Source organism: Nicotiana sylvestris, chromosome 7 (assembly GCF_000393655.2).
Source record: "Nicotiana sylvestris chromosome 7, ASM39365v2, whole genome shotgun sequence".
Lineage (NCBI taxonomy): Eukaryota > Viridiplantae > Streptophyta > Magnoliopsida > Solanales > Solanaceae > Nicotiana > Nicotiana sylvestris.
The window spans coordinates 131,811,493-131,837,427 of record NC_091063.1 but is presented as its reverse complement, the minus strand read 5'-3'; the positions used below and the strand labels follow the sequence as shown (position 1 = coordinate 131,837,427).

The 25,935-nt window shown below is 39.2% G+C and overlaps 1 protein-coding gene and 1 non-coding gene across 2 annotated transcripts; one reads left to right on the top strand and one right to left on the bottom strand.

Moving 5' to 3' along the window:
• Positions 1 to 13,985: 13,985 nt before the first annotated feature.
• LOC138874314 (small nucleolar RNA R71) lies at positions 13,986 to 14,092 on the bottom strand. The gene has a single exon (XR_011401353.1). It is a non-coding gene; the product is annotated as a small nucleolar RNA R71 (small nucleolar RNA).
• Positions 14,093 to 16,486: 2,394 nt separating this feature from the next.
• On the top strand, positions 16,487 to 18,542 carry LOC104224120 (uncharacterized). Its single transcript, XM_009775703.1, has 3 exons — positions 16,487 to 17,024; positions 17,552 to 17,787; positions 18,039 to 18,542. Exons 1-3 carry the CDS (start codon positions 16,487 to 16,489, stop codon positions 18,540 to 18,542), a joined length of 1,278 nt encoding a protein of 425 aa, XP_009774005.1.
• The last annotated feature ends 7,393 nt before the right edge of the window (positions 18,543 to 25,935 follow it).

Genomic DNA, 25,935 nt, shown 5'->3' with positions numbered 1-25,935 from the left:
ATTACGAGACATTGAGAACTTATTTTCCCGATGAAGAAGTGATGCATATAGATGAACTGGAGCAAATTGAAAAACCAGGCTGGAAACTTTTCTTTGATGGGGCTGCCACCATGAAAGGAGTCGAAATAGGAGCTGTGCTTATTTCTGAAATAGGGCATCACTATCCTGTTACGGCTCAGCTTCGGTTTTATTGCACCAACAATATGGCTGAGTATGAAGCCTGTATTTTGGGTCTAAGGCTAGCTGCAGACATGGATATCCAGGAAGTCTTGGTCTTGGGAGACTCGGATCTTCTGGTACATCAAATTCAAGGAGAATGGGAAACGCGAGATTTGAAGCTCATACCGTACCGACAATGCTTGCATGATCTTTGTCAACGGTTTCGATCAGTGGAGTTCAGGCATATTCCAAGGGTCCGTAATGAGGTCGCCGATGCTTTGGCTACCTTGGCATCAATGTTGCACCATCCGGACAAAGCTTATGTCGATCCTCTGCATATTCAAGTCTGAGATCAGCATGCTTATTGTAACATGATTGAAGAAGAACTTGATGGCGAACCATGGTACCGCGATATCAAGGAGTACATTAGAATGGGGATATATCCAGTGCAATCCACGGGGGATCAAAAAAGAACAATTCAACGGTTGGCAAATGGATTCTTCTTAAGTGGGGGAGTTTTGTATAAGAGAACACCAGACCTTTGATTATTAAGATGCATAGATGCTAGACAAGATACGGCTATCATGTCCGAAGTACATTCGGGAGTCTGCGGACCACATATGAGCGGATATGTGCTGGCAAAGAAAATTCTCTGAGCAGGCTATTATTGGCTTACCATGGTGCGAAATTGTATCAATTTTGTGCGCAAATGTCATCAATGCCAAATACACAGAGATTTGATTCATTCTCCACCATCCGAATTGCACACAATGTCGGCACCATGGCCCTTTGTTGCTTGGGGCATGGATGTCATTGGACCAATTGAGCAGTAGCATCAAACGAGCACAGGTTCATTTTGGTAGCCATTGATTATTTCACCAAGTGGGTTGAGGCCAAAACTTTCAAATCGGTGACCAAGAAAGCAGTGGTCGATTTTGTTCACTCAAATATCATCTGTCGATTCGAAATCCCAAAAGTGATCATCACAGATAATGGTGCTAATCTTAACAGTAACTTGATGGAAGAGGTATGTCAACAGTTTAAGATTACACATCGCAAGTCTACCCCATATCGTCCCAAGGCGAATGGAGCAGTCAAGGCAGCCAACAAAAACATAAAGAAGATACTTCGAAAAATGGTAGAAGGTTCGAGGCAATGGCACGAAAAATTACCATTTGCGTTGTTGGGATATCACACTATAGTCCGTACTTCGGTAGGTGCAACTCCTTGTTTGTTGGTATATGGTACTGAAGTAGTAATACCTGCAGAAGTTGAAATCTCTTCCCTTCAGATTGACGCTGAGGCTAAGATTGATGATGATGAGTGGGTCAAAACTCGTTTGGAGCAGTTGAACTTGATTGATGAAAAAAGATTGGCAGCAGTATGTCATGGCCAGTAATATCAAAAGAGAATGGCAAGAGCATACAACAAAAGGGTACGTCCTTGAAAGTTTGAAGTGGGTCAGCAAGTGCTGAAACGTATCCTTCCACATTAGGTTGAAGCTTTCGCCCCGAATTGGCAAGGGCCATTTATTGTAACTAGAGTATTGTCCAATGGTGCTCTATGTTTAACAGATATCGAAGTAAAATGCATAGACATGGCCATCAATTCTGATGCAGTCAAGAGATATTATGTATGATTTCTTTGTTATAATTGTTGATTGTTTGTACCAGGCATTGTTTTGAAGATTGAAATGACGAAGGCAATTCGTTCTGCTATCTAAACACTTTACCATTTGTTCCCCCTTTTGAAATTTATTTATTTCTTTCATACCCCTCTTTTGGAATCAATAAAAGAAAGAAAAGAAAGAAAAAGAGAAAAGAGAAAAGAAAAGAAGTGAAAAGAGAAAGTATAACAACAAGGAAATTCAGTTGTGAACTACGTTTGACCTAATTACTGTTAAGGATACGTAGGCAGCCTCATGGCTCAGTCATAGTAAAATAAAATATCAAAAGATCCCCAAGCAAGAAACTGGGGCAGAAGTTGTACTTGTAATAAAAAATGTTATTCCAAGAGTTGTAATTTTAAACCCATGTCAAATTGTTTTGAGCTTTTGATACCCTTTCTTTCTAACCCCATCCAAAAGTCCACATTACGGTCCAAAGAAAGACCTTCTGATCAATCTTCGAGAGATGCCAAGTTAAGCAAATAGAGGTGATTCATATCAGGATAACACTCTGGTCCAAGCAGGAAAAGTAATGAAAATGAGAAAATCTTATTGGTGAAAACCCTCATGGGCACCATGAGGCGACGAAAGCTGAGAGAAAGTAAAAATGAGAGAGTCTTATTGGTGAAAACCCTCATGGGCACCATGAGGCGACGAAAGCTGAGAGAAAGTAAAAATGAGAGAGTCTTATCGATGAAAACCTTCACGGGCACCATTAGGCGACGAAAGCTGAGAGAAAGTAAAAATAAGAGAATCTTATCGGTGAAAACCTTTGCGAGCACCATAAGGCGACAAGGAATTGAGGAACAAACGAATGAGAGAGGTTTGTCGGTTAAAACCCTTCAGGGCACTGCAAGTCTAACAAGGTCCGTAAGTTGGAGGAAAGTAAAATTGGGTTGTGGAAATCTTGCAGAACAAAGTAAAACAATTGGAAAGGAGATTGGTTAAATAGACTGGGCTGATTAATCCAAAATGCATACCATGATCATTGGTGACAGTGACTCCACTCAGATAAGTTCCTTTTTCCTATCTCCAATAGTCATCCAAATTTGGATTTTCTTCTTTATTCTTAATTCTCAAAATTGTCGCATTTCATTGCTGTTAATTTTTACTCCTCTAAAGCTCTTCCAAGGTTAGCCTTGTTCCAACAAATAAGAAGGAATGTCAAAGTGTACTACCAGATTCAAAATTGCACAAAGTAAAATACGGCTAGGACATGCTGGAGATAGTATGATGAAAAGTGGGACCTAGGGTGTAATCAAAGGTTAAATCGGTGGAATGGTTCAGTAATGTCATGAGAGATGTATGGTTACAAATAAAAGGGTCAGAAGTGAAAAACAACAGTTGGGGATCCTGCAGTTAAGGATCAGCCATGAGGTCAAAACAGTCCTTTCGACCAGTTCAAGACAGTCTATTGAAGCAAAGCATGGCAAAGAGAAAATCATCCCCAGCAAGAATGCCACAACTAACCACCACGTTTTAAACTAACAAGATTTTCTTTGAATTGAAACAGGGGCAAAGATGGCATTTATTTCAGGAAGCACCCTGTGAGGAAAGCAAGTACCATGCAGGTTTGATCGTATAAATTCTCAGGACCCTCCTGGAAAATGGGACTTAGCTTTAATTCAAAACATTCATGAGTACAAAATCTAGCATAAGCTCTACTTCGTGAAAATATAAGTTGGTTTGAATTTTTCATTTTTTTAAGATAAGACTCAATTCGAAACTTATGACCCTCCTGGAAAATGGGACCTAGGTTAAAATCCAAAAAAAACATAAGTAGTGAATATAGGACAAATGTGCACCAAAAGGGATATAAGTTGGCTTCGAAGTTCGCATAAGCGTTTTCAGGACCCACCTGAATAATGGGACGTAACTTTAAGCATTCCATTAGATAAGTAAGTGTTGTTATAAGAGAGTACAATTTCGCCGTAAAATTGTCACTCTTAAGATAAGACTTGATTTTTGATTGTCAGGACCCTCCTGGATAATGGGACGTAGTTTAAAACTAGCTTGGATAACAAGATTTAGCATAAGACATACCTTCAGTAGATATAATGTAACTTTAAAATTGTCGTTAATTTAGAGTTGTCAGGACCCTCCCGGATAATGGGGAGTAGTTTAAGACCTTCTTAGATAACAAGATTTAGCAGAAGTCATACCTTTAAAAGATATAGCTTAGATTTAAAATTGTCGTTTAGTTAAGAGTTGTCAGGACCCTCCCTGGATAATGGGACCTAGCTTTGAAATTCTTAGTAATATTTGGTAATATGATTTAGTTTAACACTCACAGATGCGCCCAGCTACCAAACTGGGCAGAAAATTTTCTTTTGTTTTGTCTATTTTTGTTGAAGTCAGGTGCCCATCTGAAGAACAGTGAGAACAACACGGATGTTAAAGATAAGAGCATGACCAAGTACTAGCAATCAGCCGTCCACCTGGATAACAAGGAAAAACAGTTGAAATATCAGCAATCAAGCGCCCACCTGGAGAACAAGGAAAAACAGTTGAAATATCAGCAATCATGCGTCCACCTGGAGAACAAGGAACAATAGTTGAAGTATCAGCAATCAGGCGTCCACCTGGAGAACAAGGAACAACAGTTGAAGTATGAGCAATCAGGCGTCCACCTGGTGAACAAGGAAAAGTAGTTGAAGATTCAGTAATCAAGCGTCCACCTGGAGAACAAGGAACAACAATTCAAGTTTCAGCAATCAGGCACCTACCTGGAGAGCAAGGGAGTACAATTCAAGTTTCAGCTTTCAAGTTCTTACTGATATTTGGTAACATGATTTAGTTTACACTCATATATATGCCCAGCTACCAAACTGGGGCAAAAATGTTTCTTTGTTTTTGTCTATTTTGTTGAAATCAAGCGGCCACCTAGAGAGCAAGGGAATACAATTCAAGTTTCAGCAATCAGGCACCCACCTGGAGAGTAAGGGAATACAAAAATCAAGTTTCAGCAGTCAGGCGCCCACCTGGAGAGCAAGGGAATACAATTCAAGTTTCAGCAATCAGGCGCCCACCTAGAGAGCAAGGGAATACAATTCAAGTTTCAGCAATCAGGAGCCCACCTGGAGAGCATGGGAGTATAATTCAAGTTCAGCGGTTAGGCATCTACTTGGAGGAAAAGGAAAGCATTTCAAAAAATACCATTCTAGTCAGCCGCAAAGGAACTTCTGATGGAAATACAAATCAACGAGGCAACAGCAGTCACAAGATCAAGTTTGAAAATAAATCTTTGTAAAGCATAAATCATGGCTTAGTCTAGCTTCTTCATTTCATCATGGTGTAATAAGGAGGTCAGTAAGCAGTATCAGCAGCAGCAGCAGCAATAACAGTGAAACCACAGCTTCATGGTAGTCCCAGCTACCGAAACTTCCCGAACAACATTGACCTGATTCCTTTATAGCCCAGGATATGTAGGAAACCTTTAAAGCAGAGGTCCGGTCAAATCTTTCAAAAGATGCTTCCCACAGAGTATTCAAACGGGCAAAAATCTCTCGTATCCGCTCACTTTATCTTTGCAAGAAAACTCTTCGTGTTTTCGGGCAAAGAGGGGCAGCTGTGAGCACGTGATTTTTGCATCACACGAATTAATCCAAAAGAATTCACAAAATTAGGTCTTTTCTTTAATTGTGTGTTATTTTTAGGAATTATTATGTTATTTTCCTGATTGTTTGCATATGTTTGTGTATATGTTTAAGTTTATTAACGCATTAAAAAATACAAAATATAGTATCTACATTTAGGATTTGATTTTACATTTTTTTTTGATTAATAATTAGGTGTTTTACAAAAAAGAAAAATCAAAAAATAATAACATATTTTTTTTTGTCAAATTGTGTAATTTTCTTTTAATTTAGTATTTTAATTATTCGTGATAATTATCATTTGGAGTTAATTAGTATTTTTAGATTAATTTTGGTTTTATAACTTAATTTAGTCTTTGTTATTATTATAAGATGAAGATCTATCAAATAAAATCCTAAATTCAAATTGAGGAAAGAAATCATTTGGTATAAATTGACATTTATTCCAAAACATAAGAATTTTTTTTATATATGATTGTTTAAAAGTTGAGAATATTGCAAAGATTTGGGTCAATTTGGGCGGGTTGAGTTAAAACTCATTGTTTACCCCATCTTGACCCAACCCATCTTAACCCAAGTGAACTTTAGGCAGGGTTGAGCAATACCCATTTAATGAGCCATCCCATTATGACCAGCCTAAATACAACACGAACAACCCATTTACCACCCCTACATGGAATACATAAAGTCATGAAAGTAAATAGCCTAACTCGCATGCTTATTCCCACGACGGCGCGTATACACTCATCACCTTGCTTGTACACCATTTTCCCACATAATTCACATATCAAATAATCTAACAAGTTCTAATTTCCTGAAGTCAAGGTTAGACACAACACTTAACTCACTCTGCAACCAAGTCAACCAACCAACCATGAACTTTCCTTTTGAACAAGCCTCCAACCCAACCAAATCTAACAAATTATCGATCAAACAATTCAAAATAACCTTTAGAAACTACCCACGAAGCAAAAAAGGTTCAATCTTTAATGAATTTGGAAAAAATCAACAAAAGTTAACCCCGAGATCGCTTAGTCAAAACCCGAGTCTAGGGTCGATCTCGACTACCCATAACTCCACGAGTCCATATATGTATTTTATTTTCAAATCCGAGTCCAATTCGACTCTCAAATCCCAAATTTTTATTTTTCAAAACATAGACAAAATCCCCATAATTTCTCCTAGATTCTCAAGAATTTGATGTTAAATCTCATGTATAATCATGTAATATATTTGAAAATAGATCAAAATCACTTACCCAATAATTGTATGTGAAAAGCCCCTCTCCAAATCGCCTCTTACCGAGTCTAGGGTTCAAAGATATGAAAATGAGACTAAAATCTCGCCTTCCAGCCCTTTTGTTCAGCTGTAGATATTGCAAATGCGAACTTGGGTTTGCATTTGTGAACCCTCGTAATTGCAAAATAGGGATCAGAAAAGCAAACCCTGACAGCCCACATAGACATCACAATTGCGACAAAGGCTTCGCAATTACGATGGCAGCCTTCTTCGCGAAAGTGACACAATGTAACGACTCGGCCGGTCATTTTGAGCATTGTAGCCTCGTTCCCCTATTTATTGCTTATTCAATATTTATTTGTCGCTATGTAACTTTTCGGGGTGGTTTGTTTGGTTTTGGGGATTTTTCGGAATGAATTGGGACACTTAGTCCCAAGGTTAGAAGCTTAAGTTGAAAGAGTTGACTGAATGTTTTCTTATGTGTAAACGGCTCCGAAAGGGAGTTTTGATAGTTTTGATAGATTCGTGTAATGATTTTAGACTTAGGAGTATGTCCAGATATTGATTTGGAGGTCCGTAGGTAGTTTGGCGTGAATTGGAAAAAGTTGAAGGTTTGGAAGGTTGAGAAGTTTGACCAAGAGTTGACTTTATTGATAATGGGCTCTAATTTTAGTTTCGGGAGTTGGAACAGATTCTTTGTGTCATTTATGACTTGTGTACAAAATTTAAGGTCAATTGGAGTTGGGTTGATAGGTTTCGACATTGATTTTAGAAGTTGGAAATCCATTAGCTTCATTAGGTTTGAATTATGATGTGATTCATGTTTTTGATGTGATTTGAGGCTTCTACTAAGCTTATTGTGATTTAGGATTATTGGTATTATTGGTTGAGGTTCCGGGGGCCTCGGACGAGTTTCAGATGGTTAACAGATCGATATTGGACTTAGGAGCATTGTTGATGATATTGTGGTTGCTGGCGCAATCGCACCTACGGTGGGCTTGGCCGCAGGTGCAGCTGAAGGAACATAGAAGAAAAATTGGTCCGACTTTGGGAGCTTCATAGGTGAAGAGAAGGACAGCATATGCGAGACCACCGATGCGCATTTCGGGTCATATATGTGGAGAAGATTGGCCTGGGCTTGCAGCGCAGAAGTGCGAGGAGGACCACAGAAACGGGATTTTGGATGCAGAAACGGCAGGCCGCAGTTTAAGTGATATTTGCATAAGCAAAAGATTTTCTGAAAAAGCGGAATCGCATGTGCGGCTTACGTATCCGCATGTGTGAGATGCTTGGACAGAATGATATAGCCGAGGGTTTGAGCTATTTTCTTCATTTTGGGACTTTAGAAGCTCGGTTAGTGGCAATATTTGAGAGGGAATTCACTATAATTCATGAGGTAAGCAATTTTTGGTCACTTTTGTCCATTAATATTAAATATATATTGATTTTACACCTAAATTATATGTGTTTGAGGTAAAATTTGGTGGATCTGTGGTCTATGTATTGGAGAATAAGATTTGGTGATTTGAGGCTCGATTTGTGATCGGAATTGGATGATTTTGGTGCGGTTGGACCGTTATTGAATGGGTGTTCGGAATTTATGAATTTGTAGGATTCCAAGGCATGGGCCCGAGGTTGACATTTTAGGTTAACTTTTTGAATTTAGTTAAAGACCTTAACTTTATCGTATGGAATCGATTCCTATAGCTTGTATTCATTATATTAAGTTGTTTGTGACTAGATTCGAGTCGTTCGGATGCCGATTCACGAGGCAAGGGTTTGTTAGAGCATTGAGTTGCGCACTTTGAGGTAAGTAACACTTCTAAACTTGGAACCGAGGGTATAAATCCCTAAAAAATGTATTATGTGGGTTGTTTCGAGGTGACACGCATGCTAGGTGACGGGCGTGTGGACGTGCACTGTGGTAATTATAACATGGGTGGATTCTTATACTGTGTTGTCATCAAGTCTTGTTTTATTCGTGTAATTCCTACGTGTTAGAGTAATTGAGTTGTGATTCATGTTACAAATCATGTTTAGAATATGTGTTTATTCTGTTGATACCTAGTGAGGTTATTTTTGTTGTTTTGAGTTATATGCTTTAACTGCAATTATGTGCTCAGTCATGATTCTTCATTGCATATCATATCTCAGTCCTCGTTATCATTTATTGTTACATTTCATGTTCTTATTGTTTAGGTTGAGTAGTATGAGATTGTGAGCCCTTGAGACTTGAGTGATTGATGACTGAGTTGGACTTGAGAACCGGATTGTGAGTGTTACTGTGGATCGGGCTGCACTCCGCAGCATGCCTTATTGGCTTATTCATTATTGTGTATTGGGATGCACGCCTCAGCAGACCTTATAGGCTTTGTGTTAGTGCTTGGGCAGGATCCGCCCCCCAGAGTCTGACATATCAGCAGTGAGCGCATGCACCGTGATGTACATACACGTGCTTTAGTGAGGAACATTGATGCCAGGCACCTATACAATGCTGAGTGATTGTGTGTGATGAGTGAGAATTTGAGATAGACAAATTGAGTACTTTGAGAGTGTGAGTACATGGAAATATCACCGTGATATCGTACTTTTGACATGCATATTTGACATGTAGGCATAGAGATGTATCACTCCGCATGCTAGCTATACTTGACATGTTCTTACCAGTGTTGGCCTTTATTTGTGAACTTGAAATCATGTCTAAATTTCTATACTGTGATCAAGATGAATATGGAAGTTTCTCTGAGTTGTTACTATTATTCTCATTGTGATATCCATGTTGTCATTATATTGGTTTTAACTACATCCTTCTAAGCTCATCACTGCTTTCAGACCAAGGTTAGTCCTGTTACTTATTGAGTATATTGAGTTTGTTGTAGTCATACTATACTCTGCACTTCGTGTGCAGATCCAGGTACATCTAGATGTGGTAATTGCTAGATTTGGTGCCAATACCTGTTCGGAGACTTTTAGGTAGCTGCTATGATGCCCGTAGACCTCGACTCTCCTTTTTTCATTTTATTCAGTACAGTTCTATTTCTCAGGCAGTTGTACTAGAGTTTTAGACTATGTTGATACTTAGTAGCTCATGTACTCGGTTGACACCAGTTTTTGGGATGGATGTAGTAAACTTACATTTTTTATTAGATATTTATGAGCTTTTTCACTGTTGAGCTTATTAAATTATATTTTATTTCAAATGCTTAGTTGTTCGGTGAATGTCGGCTTACCTAGTAAATGTATGAGGCACTATCACGACAGGTTGGGATTTTAGGTCTTGACACACAGTGGTAGCAATTGCGACCCAACCAAATCCTATACTGTCTTCATAAATGCAAAGAGGGAATCACATTTGCGACATATGTACCTCCCCTGTCTTCTTTGCAATTGCGATGTTAGTGCTCACAATTGCGACAACTACAACACCAGCACACCAACAAGCTATAACCAGCTCAATCTGATCCAAAACATGCCCGAAACTCATTTGAGCCCTCGGGGCTCCAAACCAAGCATCCACATAAGTCTCCCTTGGTCCTAATTTCGAATTTTGACCACATAGGCCTGAATTGACTTTTTGTTGACTTCCCAATTATGTTAAAGATCAAACCTGTTTCGTACAAGGGTAGTTTCTAAAGCTTATTTTGACTTGTTTGAACAATAATTGATTAGATTCATATGGTTTGGAGGATTGTTTCAAAGGTAAATCCGTGTTGAATTGTTGACCTTGTTCCAGAAAGAAGTAAGTATCGTGGTTCACCTTGATTTGAGGGAAGTAGGACCTGATTGGTCTATTTGCTACGTGATTTATATGTGGGGATGTCATATATGCATGGTGACGGATGCATATGCGTTGTCATGGGTATAAGCATGCGGGATTTACTACTTTATTGCATGTCTTTAATTATACCATGTCTTCATTTATTCTATATTTTTACTTGTTATGTGCTTTTACTTTGTACATGTATTTACTTGTTATATACATGCCTTCATTTTTTACTTGTCTTAAATTGGTATATGTTTCCATTTGTTCATTATTTATTGTCTGCCTTTACTTGTTATATGCTCTCACATGCATTAGATAGATGCTTGTACTATTTTATGTCTTTATTGCCTTAATGCCTTTACTCGTTTCCTGTTTCACTCTACTATGTTACATTGGTTTGCCTTAGAAAGTATGCGTTTTAGTTCCTTTTTATGTTATGTTATATTATGAGATTCGCCATATTTGGTTGTTACTAATATATTGTACTGACTTGCACGCTGCAATAATTTTATTATGTATATGGATCAGGTTGTACGCCCCAACAGTATTATTATATATGTGGAACTTTGTAGAAATGACCCATTTTGTAAAAATGACCGATATGGCCAAACACGGCTAGAGATGCAAATTCAACAAGGACGGGCCTTAAAGTAATATGACACCTAGTTGTGGGCTCAAGATTCTAAGACATGGGTCACTGAACCACTTTCGCGAAAATGACCCCATTTTGCAAGAATGACCGATGTGGCCAAAAATGGCTAGACATGCAAATTCAACAGGAATGGACCTTAAAACTGAGAGAACACCTTATTGTGGACTTAGGGCTCTAATACATGGGATAACAAACCACTTTGAGAAAATAGCCCTATTTTGCAAAATGACCAATATGGCCAAACGTGGCTAGACATGCAAGATTTGGCTACGACCCCCGAAGCTAAGAACCTAAGACTCACTAGAAAGACCAGACCCTATGTGGGCTGCCTACGTATCCTGTCCCGAAAGACGAGAATCAGGTATGCATAGTTCGGGAAGATTGGACACGCCGAATATATATATATATATATATATATATATATATATATATATATATATATATATATATATATGTGTGTGTGTGTGTGTGTGTGTGTGTGTGTGTGTGTGCATTATTGGTAGCGATATGTGGATGGGGTTGCGTGACACAACGGAAAAGATGTATTGATATATATGTGTGGAGCGGGTTGCACGCCATAACGGTACTGATATCGATATGTGGATCAGGTTGTGCGTCACAACGAAAAGATGAATTGTTGTTATTATTGGTTGTTGTATTCCGCTACCGTGTTGTATTATAAGTTTGTGATGTGACGATAATCTGGGGCCCTATGTCATTTACTTTCTTGTTTCGCTTATTATGTAGTTATTTGTTTCTCTATCTCGTTATTGCTTCTCTACTTATTACCAGTACATGTTTATAGTGAGTGTTTTGTTATGGTTAGTCTCGATACTTACTAAATATATAGGATTGGTTGTACTTATACTACACTTTTGCAGTTTTTGTAAAGATCCTGGTGTTGTTCCGAGTAACGTTCAGAGGTGATAGATCAGACCCTTTTCATCTAGGAGACTTGAGGTAGTGTTGCTTGCCGATCAAAAACCCTGGAGTCCCCTTCCTACCTTTATCTATTGTTTATAGTTCCAACAGTGTTGTATTTTTTATTTTAGACTTGTATTCTGGGGATAGACCTACACAGCCTTGGTTGTACTCCTATTTTACATTAATGCTATTCTACTCTTTTACTATTTTAAAGTATCTTAGTTGTTAAACTTCTTTAGTTACTATGCTAATATTGTCTTGCCTAGCAAACGGATGTCAGGCGCCATCACGGCCTCATATGGTTGGGATTTTGGGTCATGATAAGTTGGTATCAGAGCCCTAGGTTGCATAGGTCTCATGACCCTTGAGCGAGCTTGGTAGAGTATTGAGGATCGGTGCGGAGACGTTTGTACTTATCTTCTAGAGGCTATAAGGCTTTACGAAAACTTCACATTCTTTCTTTCTCTATCGTGCGACTTTGTTCTATCATGAAGTTTGAATATTTCTTTGCTTATTCTCTCATAGATAGTGAGGGAACATGCGTTATCTGCAGTAGATAAGGAGCCAAAGCCCGAGTTTCATCCTCTACTAGGGGTAGGGGTCGAGGTAAGGGCAGAGGCCGAGGTAGAGGCAGAGCTCAGCCTATAGCATGCGCAACAACACCTGCGGTTGAGCCTCTAGTTAGCCCAGGAGGACGAGTTTCCAGATCAGTTGAGCTAGTAGGACAGACTTAGGTTTCAAAGGGGTTAATTGCCACCCCAGCGCTTCAGGACACCTTAGTCCGCATAGTTGGTCTCATGGAGAGTATGGCTTAGGTTGGTGTGTTTCTTGTTGCACCAATCGTTTCTCAGGCCGGAGGAAGAGTTCAGAATCCCGCTACTCATGTTCCAGAGCATTTGGCTCATGGTTATCAGATCCTAGGAGTTCTGTGAGGCAGTTTGACCTATTGTTACTACACAACTCGGGGACAGATGTGCGATGTTAGCTGATGAGCTGAAGAGGTTAGACAGGTTCACCAAGTTGTTTTCCACTCACTTTAGTGGTGCACCTTCCGAGGTTGCCCAAGACTTCTTGGACCATTACCATGAAATTTTGTGCAATAGGGGATAGTGGAGTCCAATGGAGTTGATTTCACTCTTTCATATGCATGGTTCTGCCAAGAGGTGGTGGCAGGTGTATGAGCATGGTAGGCCAACGAGATCACCACTTCTAAAATGGGCTCAATTTTTTTAGTCATTATTGGAGAAGCTTATTCCCTTCACTCATAGATAAGAGTTACGCAGTTAGTTTGACTGCCTTCAGTAGGGTAACATGACTGTCACTTAGTATGAGACAAAATTTATGGATGTTTCTTGCCATGTAGCTCTCCTGATCCTTACTAAGAAGGAGATGGTGCAAAGGTTCATCAAGGGTATTACATATGGCATCAAACTTTAGATGGCCAGAGAGGCTGAGATTGAGATTTTTTGTACTCAGGTAGTGGAGATCATCAGGAAGATTGAGCGCATTTGACTCTAGGTTCAAGGATTTGACACCAAATTTAAGAGAACATTTCACAGGAGGTTGAGTGAAGCAAGGAACACAAATAATCTTCAAACACTTGTTCAACTTCCTGTGAACATAGTAGAGGAGCAACATATGGCAGTTCAGGAGGTGGCAATGCCCAACATTGCTAATGTTACCTCCAGCATTGTGAAACCCAAAATCACTGGGCCATTTGAGCTAAAACAGAGCATGATCCAACTATTTCATGCGAATGGGCAGTTTATGGGTCTTCTACACGAGGATCCTTAATAGCATATCCTGAATTTCTTAGAGATTAGTGATACTTATATCACTAACGGAGTCACTCCAGACTATGTGAGGCTCACACTTTTCTCGTTCTCTCTGTTGGTCGAAGCAAAGAGATGGCTGAAGGCAAAACTAGCTAATTCCATTACATCATGGAATGATTTGGCAAGGTTCTTCCCTTCAGGTAAAACTACAAAAATTAGAAGTGAGATAGTTGCCTTCAAATAGAAAGCGGGGGAGTCTTTATACTTAGCTTGGGAGAGGTTCAAGGGGATGCTCAAAGACTGTCCTCATCACAAACAGACAAACAAAGTGTTAGCTCACACTTTCATAGAAGGGCTACATCCAGAGAAAAAGATTGTGGTAGATGTTGCAGTTGGATTCAAGTATTAGAGAAAAGCTTTGATGAGATATATGTGTTATTGAACAAATTCTCCAAAATCAATCCTGATTGGCAAGGAGAGATGGGATGACATACTGCAAAAATCTGCAGGGGTTCTCGAGTTAGATGCAATATCTACATTATCAGCGTAGATTTCCACATTGACCAACTAAGTCAATAAGATGACCTTGGTTATTAACAAGCAACAAGCCCAGCCAGTGCAACAGGTTCAATTGTTTTGTGAAGTATGTGGAGAGGGTCACATGAGCAACTTATGCCCAGTTAATCCAGAGTCTATTTGTTTTGTGGGTATTGCAAATAGGGGCCAGACAAACCAGTATGGGATTCCTAACTAGAGGAACCACCCAAACTTCTCTTGGGGTGGAAATCAAGGTGCTCAGAATCAGTACAAACCACAAACACCTCAACAACAATGTAGACCACCTCAGGCTGAACAACATGCAAACTTGACGAGTCACCTTATGGAAATGATGAAGAAATTTATGGCTGACCAGCAAGCAAATAACAGAGATAATGAAGAAGATTATGGCTTACCAGTAGGCCAAAACAACAGCAATGAGAAATTTGGAGCGACAAATGGGACAACTTGCTAGTGCCTAAAATATTCGACCAGTTGGAGCTCTTCTAAGCGACACTGAGGCTAATCCTAAGGCATTTATTAATGCGGTTTCATTGAGGAATGTGAGACAGTTAGATGAAGTCCAATCGAAAAAGAGAAAATAAGTGACCTTTAATGAGAAGCTGGCCACCATAGAGGCAGAATCAGATAAATCAAAGGAGTCAGAAAAGCCAGCTGAAGAGGCAGTGGCTAAGCAACCCCAATCATTATTTGCAAGGTCACCACCTCTGTTCTCTCAAAGAATGCATAAAGTGAAGGATAATGCCACGTATAAAAAGTTTCTTGATATTTTGAAGTAGGTACAAATCAATATTTCACTAGTGTACATCTTGCAAGAAGTGCCCAAGTATTATAAATACATCAAGGACATAGTTTCAAATAAAAGGAGGTTGACCGAGTTCGAGAGTGTGGCACTCACTGAGGAATGTAGCTCAAGAATTCAAAGCAAGCTACCTCAGAAATTGAAGGAACCAAGTAGTTTCACTATCCAAATTTATTGGTAAGCATGCAGTCAGGCGAGCTTTGTGTGATATCGGAGCGAACATCAATTTGATACCACTATCTGTGTTCAGACAGTTAGGGTTGGGTGAGCTACGCCCAACAACAGTAATCTTACAGTTGGTTGATCGTTCCTTTGCTCATCATGAAGAAGTGATTGAAGATATGTTAATTCAAGTGGGTTCTTTCATATTCCCTGTTGATTTTATTATCTTGGACTACGTGCTTGATCTGGAAGTCCCATATATTTTGGGACGTCCATTCTTAGCTATGAGCCGAGCTATTATTAATGTATGCGAATGAAAGATGATGATAAGAGCAGGTGATCGAGTGGAGTATTAAATATGTATAAAGCAATCAGATTGCCAACCCACTATGAAAAGCTATTCATGATTTATGTGGTGGAAAGCGATGCTACGTCATTGGTGCCTTATATGAGCCCTATAGATCCTCTTGAACGAGCTTTGATTGGGAGAGGAAGAACACACTAAAGATGAAATAATGGAAGAAATTGAGAAAATATTTAACATGTCTTGCAGTTATGTCTATGGGTTTGGGAGATTTGAGGAGTTGGACAGGCCTGCCACTCTGACCCCTCGTAAGCCATTTATTGAAAAATCTCCAAAGCTAGAACTTAAGCCCCTTCTAGCGCATCTGCGCTATACTTATTTAGGGAAATCTGAGACATTTACACTCATTATCTCATCCAGCTTGACTAATGTACAAGTAGAGAAATTGCTCAGAGTACTTCATGAGCATAAAAAGGCTATTAGGTGGATAATTGCTGACATCAAGGGAGTCAATCTATCATTTTGCATGCATAAAATCATTCTGTAATATGGACACTACCCCAGTGTTTAGAAGAAAAGGAGATTGAATCTCATTATGAAAAGGTCGTAAAGAAGGAAGAAATTAAGTGGCTAGATGCAGGTATCATTTTTCCTATTTGTGACAGCAACTGGGCAAGCCCAGTGCAATATGTGCCTAAAAAGGGGGGATGACTGTGGTAGAGAATGACAAAAAATGAGCTAATTCCTACTCACACCGTGACGGGGTGAAGAGTGTGTATTGATTACAACAGGCTCAACAAAGCAACCCACAATGACCACTTCTCCCTTCTATTCATTGACCAAATATTGGACATATTGGCGGGGCATGAATATTATTGCTTCGTTGATGGTTATTAAAGGGTACAACCAGATTATCATATGCCCAGAGGATCAAGAGAATACCACTTTTACTTGTTCTTATGGCACTTTTGCCTTCAAGCGAATGTTGTTTGGTCTTTGTAATGCACCAGCGACTTTCCAGATATACATGATTGCTATTTTCATCGATATGGTGGAAAAATTTGTGGAAGTCTATATGGATGATTTTTCAGTATTTGGGTCTTCTTATGATGACTGTTTGAAGAATTTAAGCAAAGTGTTGGCCCATTGTGAGGAAATAAATCTAGTATTGAATTGGGAAAAGTGTCATTTTATGGTGCTAGAAGGCATCATGTTGGGTCACAGAGTGTCTAGGAGCGGCATTGAAGTTGATAAGGCGAAGGTGGAGGCTGTTGAAAAATTACCTCCACCCATTTCTGTGAAGGGTGTCTGGAGTTTCTTGGGATACGCGGGATTCTATAGACACTTTATTAAGGATTTTTCAAAAACTGCTACTCCTTTATGCAGGTTGCTGGAAAAGGATGTAACTTTCAATTTTGATGAAGGCATTTGAAGAGCTCAAAAAGCAGTTCGTGGCTTCCCCAATTATTGCGGCACCGGATTGGTCCTTACCATTTGAACTTATGTGTGATGCAAGTGACCATGCTATTGGGCAGTGCTAGGCTAGAGGAAGGACAAGGTGTTTTATTCCATCTACTTGCGAGTAAGACTCTTGATGATGAACAACTGAATTACACCACCGCTGAAAAGGAGTTGTAGGCCGTTGTGTGGTCCTTTGAGAAATTTTGGGTATACTTGGTGGGAACAAAAGTCATAGTCCATACCGATCATGCAGCAATCAGGTATCTATTTACAAAAAAGAAATCCAAGGCTAGATTGATGCGTTGGGTTTTGTTGTTGCAGGAATTTGATGTAGAAATACGAGATCGAAAGGGCATAGAGAACCAAGTAGCTAACCATCTATCAAGGTTGGAAAATCATGACCACGTGGAGGAGGGTGGACAAATTAAAGAGGTATTTTCTGATGAGCAACTTTTTGTTATCACCTAAGACCCTCCCCCATGGCATGCAGACTATGTGAATTATCTTGTGAGTGGGGTACTTCCTCCTGAAATCGAATTTGAAGCTAGTAAGAGGTTTCTACATGATGTGAACTTCTACTACTGGGATGAGCCATACTTGTACAAGCATTGTGCTAATCAGTTGATGAGGAGATGCATTCCTGAAAAAGGGGTGGAATTAGTGTTGTATAATTGTCATGAATCACCTTATGGGGGCCATCATGGAGGCGATAGAATAGCTGCAAAGGTATTTCAATTGGGGTTCTTTTGGCCAGCATATTCAAGGATGCCCATGCATTTGTTAAGAAGTGTGACTAGTGTCAGAGAACAGGAACAATCACAAAGAGGCATGAAATGACTTTGAATAACATCCTAGAGGTTGAGATTTTTGATGTGTGAGGGATAGATTTTATGGGACCATTCCCATTGTGCAGAGGAAATAATTACATCTTGCTAGCAGTTGACTACATGTCAAAATGGGTAGAGATGATCGCATAGCCAACAAATGATGCCATTGTGGTAGCTACATTTGTGAAAAAGAACATATTCTCGAGATTTGGGACTTCACGTGCCTTGACTAGTAATGAAGGGACATATTTTTGCAATCGGTTGTTGAATAACCTTATAGCTAAATATGGAGTCTTCCATAGAGTGTCCACGACATATCATCCACAAACAAGTGGACAAGCTGAGGTGTCTAACAAAGAAATAAGGAAAATCTTAGAGAAGACGGTAAGTATGAATAGGAAGGATTGGGCTGCAAAGTTAGATGATGCCTTGTGGGCATATAGAACTGCATACAATACGCCAATTGGGGTGTCGCCGTATAAGCTTGTTTATGGGAAGGCATGTCACTTGCTTGTTGAACTTGAACACAAAGCATACTATGCCATTAAAAAGTTGAATATGGACCTTGAAGCCGCGGGTGAGAAGAGACTCTTGCAGTTGAATGAGTTAGATGAGTTCAGGCTGCACTCTTATGAAAATGCTAAGCTATACTAAGAGAAAACTAAAAGATGGCATGACAAGCATATCAAGCCACGCCACTTCGAGCCAAGCCAACAGGTATTATTGTTCAATTTTAGGCAAAAGTTATTTCCTGGGAAGTTAAAATTGAGATGGTCTGGCCCATTTGAGATGATGAGTGTCACTCCTTATGGTACAATTGAGTTGCGCGCATTAACTGGTGAAAGAAAGTTTTTAGTGAATGGATACAAAGTCAAGCACTATTGGGGAAGAATAATTGATCGTGAGAAGACCAAAGTTGTACTCGCTAATGAGTAAGCGAGACCCTGCATCGTGCCGCGATGTTAAATCAGGCGCTTGTTGGGAGGCAACCCAATTTTTATTGCTTTCATAGCTTAGTTTTTTTATTTTTTATTTTTTATTTTAGAGTAGACTAGAGTTTGCATTTTCTTTATAGGCATAGAAATTATAGGTAGAATGGTGTGGGGCATGTAAATTGGATATATAAAAGGCTTGAGGGATCGGGATATTATATTTAAAAAAAATAGAAAAATCATTGAATCAACACCCAGGTCAGCGCCCCACGCTGCCTGGGGCGCCCGTTAAAAAGTTGAAGCCTCCCAGCGCCAAGATCAGCATGGGGCGCTAGGCTAGGGGTGAGCAGGTAAGTTTTTTATTTTTCATTTTTTTGTTTTGTTTTTATTTATTAGATTAATTTCCATACCCATATACCCATCTATACTAATATTATAACCTACCTTATAACCCATACCCGTACCCATCTTAAATTAAAATATAACTAAAAAAAATTTAACTCTATTTCGCTCTCTCATCTCACGGTAAATCTTTCCCTCTCTCAAAGCTTCTGCCACGTTCTTTCTTCCTTCTCTCTCGCAAATTTTAAAGCTCCTCTCTTGCTCTCATCCTAAATCCTACAGGTATGTTTTCTTCTTCTTGTTGTTGTTATTTTAAAAGGTAGATGATAATGAACATTCACTCCCAAATTGACCTAATCCCCAAATTTTGCACCTAAGTTGCTTCTTAAGACTTGTTCTATGGTGGGTGGCCCGAATGTTAGATGAAATTAGTTTGTGGTTGTATTTTATATGGAGTAAACTAGAATTCTCTCTAATTTGTTAAAATTTGGGAGGGCCACCATGTTCCACCATTGTTACACTAAAGTGCACACAATTCTTGCCCACAAAGTATTTGTTAAAATTTTTGAATGAGTATTTTGTGCACCGGTGAAGTCTGAGTAACCCATTGTCATTGTATATGATATTGGGCTACATGTGGGATGTGCGTAGATGATTTTACTTGCTTGGGAGCTTGGTTTTAAATGCACACATGTCGAACGCACCATGTATCCTTTATTATGTATGTTGTAGCACTTTGTAGGATTAGCTAATTTAGTGTAGTAGTTGTAAAACAATACGTACCATATGCCATTTGCTTGCATTGAGGTTAATTCACTTTGCCATGATCAGTCACTTGTTTGTGTGGCATAGTTAATGCCTTTTAGCTATTGTGTGGCATGAGGAAGTTTTGAGTACCCATTGCCTTGTGGTGCAACACTTGTGCATTTAATATCACGATTGTGAGTATTATACATTGAGCATTCGGTTTTAAGTGTGGGGTAATTTTTGACTCGCGCGACAACCTTAGGCGGATTTCTTGATTCGTTCTCACATTCTTCCTTATTTGTGTTATAGGTTGATATGGCTTGTGATAATAGAATCAAAGGCAAGGGAATAGGAAAGTCTTCCACCACTATCCCCGCGCCCAAAAAGCATAAGCAAGGAGAAGGATCCTCGAGGCAAGCTAAGGGGAAACAAGTGGCCGAGGGATCACAGCAGACACCATTGCAACCAAGGCCTCGTTTGAAACTAACCATTAATGCTGCTATTACATGACATAGGGACTTTGTGCCATATGGGCGGTATGTCTCCGAGATGGGTATTAATGTAAAAGCTTTAGAAAAAAACTTCCCGGAAGTACTTGGCCGGTTGCAAGCACTGAACATGGACAAACTCATAGAATGCCTCGGGCATGCAAATTTGAGCATAGTTCGGGAACTATAAGCCAATTAGAATAAAGACTTGTTCAGGTCACATGTACGTGGGAAGGATGTGCCACTGGATAGGCGGTTCTTATGTGCATTTTTAGGAGTTGAGAATGCTGACCCAAAGAGGCTAAAGAAATTTGTCAAAAGCCCAAGATACAAGGCGATACGTCGCACTCTTTGTGGCGTTGATTCAAGTGCCAAGTGGACTAGAAAACAAGGTGATATTCAACTTTTGATGGTTCGCTCTAATTTCAACAAGACCGCCAAAATGTGACAGAATTTTGTGCAAGCCAAACTCATGCCAGTTGAACACAACAGTGAATGCACTCGAGCTCGAGTGTGTGTAATATTCTTTTTGATGATTGGGAGACCCATTTATGTGGGTGATATCATGGTGGGAGAGATGGCCCATATATGATTTTGGTGGCAAATTAAGAGGTTTTTCTTCGGCAACTTGCTCACGCAATATATGCTCTCCCGGGAGGTGCCAGAGTACCCAGGGTATGATGAGGTGGTGGAGGCTCCTAAAGGGATGTTAGACATCACATCCTTTTTGGAGACTACGTCTAAGTTCACTTGGGCAGCACAGAACGAAAGAGACGAGAACTTCAACAAGTACCTCTTTAACTCTTTAAATGTGATCATGAGCAGGATAGGTATGACTGACAAGGAGTGTATGCATTTACGCAATGATTTGTAAAGTTTGTCCAAAGAGATGTTGTGGATTGCGCCTGGCAGTGCAAGGGATCTGAACAGAGGATGACATTGGTAATGATGTCACTGGGTTAATGGCTTTGGTGCCTCTAGTACCTGATGATGATGTTCCCGGATCTGTGGATGGTAGGCATTCTTAGGAGGAGGACTCCGACTGACAGGGAGTTTTCTTTTTACCCTACTCTATTTTACATTTTTACATGCATCGAGGACTATGCATATATATGCTAAGTGTGGGGTGGGACTACTTGTGATGTACTTTATATAACTTGTATCAATTTGTTTCTTTTATTAGTTTTTATACTTAGTCTAGTTTGTTTTAGAGAAAAAGGAAAAATAAAAAAAATACAAAAGAAAAACAATTTTAGAAAAAGCTTGGACTTTTCCCGACGATGGATCTGTTGGACAATTTTCTTGAGGGATAAAGTCCGATTAAAAAAACATCAAAAAGATTTTTTTAGGATAGTTAGGTAGTATCCCTTGGTTTTTCTTTGGGCGCCGGTTCTTTTCCAAGGGTGTAGCTCAAACCGGGTACTTTATATTTTTTAGGAGTAGGTTAGGAAGAAACTAAGTTGCTCTAAGATACTTAGTGACATGTTTGGTTCTAGCACATTAGGCTATGACATGCATTCTATCTTCCCGTACATTGGATTTGAATTTTGATACCTGAGTAAAATAAATATCCTACTATGTGACGCCTTTTCTCAGTTGTTCTACTCTTACATAGTGCATTATTGCTTAAATTTCTTTGTTATGTGTGCTTTCTGGACTTGAGAGTTGAAAGCATCTTGCTTGAGTCATGTGCAATGTGTGTGTGAGGAATTGTGATTCTCTGTGCTATCCTGTATAGTCTAGAACGTGCTCCATGTGTTAATCGAAGTGAAATTGTTAAGTTGTGCTAATCTAGGAGGTGATGTAAGCGATTCTTGCTTGATCATAGATATGCTTGTCACTTGAAGATAAAATTTTCCGTTGCTAGCCCCTTTGAGACAATAGACCTTTTCTTTGGCACCCACATTACAAGCCGTACCTCTATTTTGTTCTTAATTTGAGATTGTTGAACCATTACCTTCTAAGGTACTTAGTCTCTAAAAGAAGTAAGGTGAGAGATTGGAGAGTAGATTTCGAGTGGAACCATAGAAGGGACCTTTGGTGCACTAAAGTTGAAAATAAGAAAAGAAAAAAGATCACTAGCCGATGAAATAAAGTTGAAAAAAAAAGAGAAAAACAACAATTGCAAGAAAAGAAAAAAAATGATAGTCAAATAATGTAGCAAAATACACACCTCCTAATCTTACTAATTTGTTCTAATGGGAGTATAGAAGTGCTTAATTAAAATAAGGGTTATGTTGTATATGGTTTGTGGCGAGTGAATTGGTTGAGAAGAATATGTGCTCGATTTGTGAGTGTAGTGTATTAAATAGATTAGGAAGGGTACTCACTATTCCTAAATGTATCCTACCCCTCCCTTAGCCTACATTACAACATTAAAGTCCTAATTGATCCTAGATTTGGCTAGCTTAGATTAGTAGAGATGTACACTACGGGCAAACTTATGGTACGACCACAGGATGCACATGAATTCTTTGTGAGAGTGAGCGAATTTTGTTCAATTGTGTGATGTCCTTAAATTGTATTCAAAGGAATAATTGAATGTGTGGACAATTCACTTTTTTATTTGTTGGTGAGGGCACATGATCTCATGAAGGGTTGGTAATGCTGCAAACGTCTCTCGTTGGGTGAGTGCGCGAGTTGAGAGGGCTTAATGGTAATGAGTCGGCTTTTGAGGTTGGATAGTTACGAATAGGTTGTTTGATTGAATTAAATTGAAATGGATATATTTGGGCATGTTAAAACGGGAAGAATGTGAATTTTGTATGTTCATGCTTGATTGCCGGTATCGAATATAGTCAAGGGTAGAGTATATGGTTAAAAATTAAAGTGTCCCTCTATAGTTGAGGGTTGTACGTAGTTGGGGTATAGTTGATAGCCCCATTGCTCGAGGATGAGCAAGAGTCCAAGTGTGGGGTGTTGATATTTAGCTTAAAGTGTATATATATATATATATATATATATATATATATATATATATAGCTTAAAGTGTGGGGTGTTGATATATATTTATATGTATATCGCCTCATGTTTTACTCGTGTTGCGTGGATTTAAGATGTAAAATGTATTGATTTAGATTAATTTGGGGTGTTTTTATATGTAGGAATCATCCGTAAGCAATTGGGGGCGAAATGTGTGAGATTAGAGATACAACAAAAGAAAATGGAAAAATGTGGAATTTCAGCGTCGCATGCAGCTCCACGCCACCTGTGGCGCTGTGGGTAGAAACTTCATCGAGTTAGCGCTAGGGCCAGCGCCCTATGCTGCCCTGGACGATGGTGAGGGGAAATTATCCAAGTTCACCCGGGACAAGGTTATTTCGGCCCTAGACCTACCCAACGCGTATAAAAGCAAAGCTAAGTTTATTTTTAGAGAGGAGACGCCACAATACACACGAGAAACATTCGGGAGCGAGGATATCTCAGATTTTTTCATCTTTTCTTAGTATTTTATCCAACACTTATGAATTTGTTTGATACTATCATGAGTGGCTAAAATCCATAGTTCTGGGGTTGTGATTTACCCATGAATATTATTATTTAATGTTGACTTAAACTTGATTACAACTCACCAATATATCGTTGTTTCTTCAATTATGTGATTAATTGCTTAATTGTCTGACCAACATACAGGTTCTATTTACTATCTATTCTATTCTTGGGAAAGCCATGTTTGGATTAGAAAAGAATTAAAGAGAGCACAATCTTAACTCTGGGGGGGGAATTTGTGGTTAGGATAGGAATATACCTAGTCGTCGTACTTAATTAAATATCGTAATCTTAATGCTTTCTTAATAGATTGATTTCATAGGAATATATGCATTAATCTATTTTGAATAGGCGAGTAGTACTTCGGAAGAAATCTACGAGGGTAATTGTTCGAATAATTAGAAACCATGAGTGAATTGTATGAAAGGGAGAGTTAACTAGAACACAATAGGATTGGTGAATCGATCACAACCCTGGAATATTTTCCTCTACTAAATACATAACAACTATTTTGCTGCTTGATAATTTAGTTACTAGTTATAATTATTGTTTAGTATAATCACACTTTTGGACTCAACTCGGCTCGACTGAATAACAATCTTGATGAATTTAGTGCGTAGTTAATAGAAGTCTTTGTGGGTTTGACACTTGACTTATCATTTTATTACTTGTACGATCATGTATACATGCGTGTGCATTGGGAGAAATACTAGGCAAGGGAGACAAACTCTGATAAGAGGCCCAATTATCTTGGAGGATTTAGTGATGCCACGACTGGAGGTAGGGCTTCCTTTGGTAGAGCACATCCTATCAGGCCGGTACAGTTAGTTCTACAGGTCACACATAGCACTTCAAAAATTCTTAGTGCTTATGGACCTCTATCCGAGTAGCTACCATTCAGTACACATCTAGCTCCAATTAGTGCATCGCCGATTCAGAGCTTTTACAGTGGTTATTCGGGTTATCAAGGCCAGTCTTAGATTCAGCAGCCATGTCAGCCAAGGAGATGCTTTGAGTGCGAAGATGCAGGTCATATCAGGAAGTATTATCTCGAGATGCATGGCAGCTCTGTCACACCTCCTTTTTTACTACATCCCGTAAGGGTGTATATAGGGAGTTTTTCCAATTAAAGGACAATCGAAACAGAATTTATTTTATTAAAATTCAGAGTCGCCACTTGGGAGATTTATGGTGTCCCAAACCACCGGTTGAATCCCGAATCGAGGAAAACATGACTCTATTTAACAGTCCGCAAACCAGAAATCCTAGTAAGGAATTCTGTTAACCCAGGAGAAGGTGTTATGCATTCCCAAATTTCATGGTTCTAGCACGGTCGCTCAAATGTCATATTCGGCTTAATTATCTAAATTTTTAACGATTATAAACCTATGTGCAGAATTTAACTTTTAACCGCTTTTATTTAATTTTTAAAGAAGATTAAATGTCATTTAAAACACGTCTTTGGATCGCGCCACATGAAATGCACCCGCAATCCTAAACATATTTTATTCAACGTTTCAAGATTTGATTTGGGTCACATGAAATGCACACCCGAGTTTAAGAAGGTAAAATTATTAAATAACGCGCCCTAAAGCAACTAACGCATCTTTTAACTTTTGCGAGGGCCATGGAAATTTGCTAAATGGCATGCCTCGATTTATTCTAATTATAAAGGTTCTTAACTAACTTACGAGGGCTATGAATTGTATGTTTGTCTAATATGACACGCCTCAAATTAATTACCACAAATAATTGAACTAACACGATTTAAGGCCGAGGTATGAAACTATTAGGGAAAGGGGGAGGGGCGTTAGATTTTCAAAAGCCGGATCACCCCTAGTAGTTAACATCAGCAACAATAAAAATTTTAGGCTCGAGAAGAGGCCCAGGACAAATGAAATAGCGAGACCACTCCTTACTTCCAAAGGGGCCTCCAAGACCAGGCCCAAAGTCAGCTGGGCCTACTGGCCCTGGCCAGCACATGACTGACTGGCGTCACACCTCCATTTTACCACCCCGAAAGATGATATAAAGGAGTTTATTCCAATT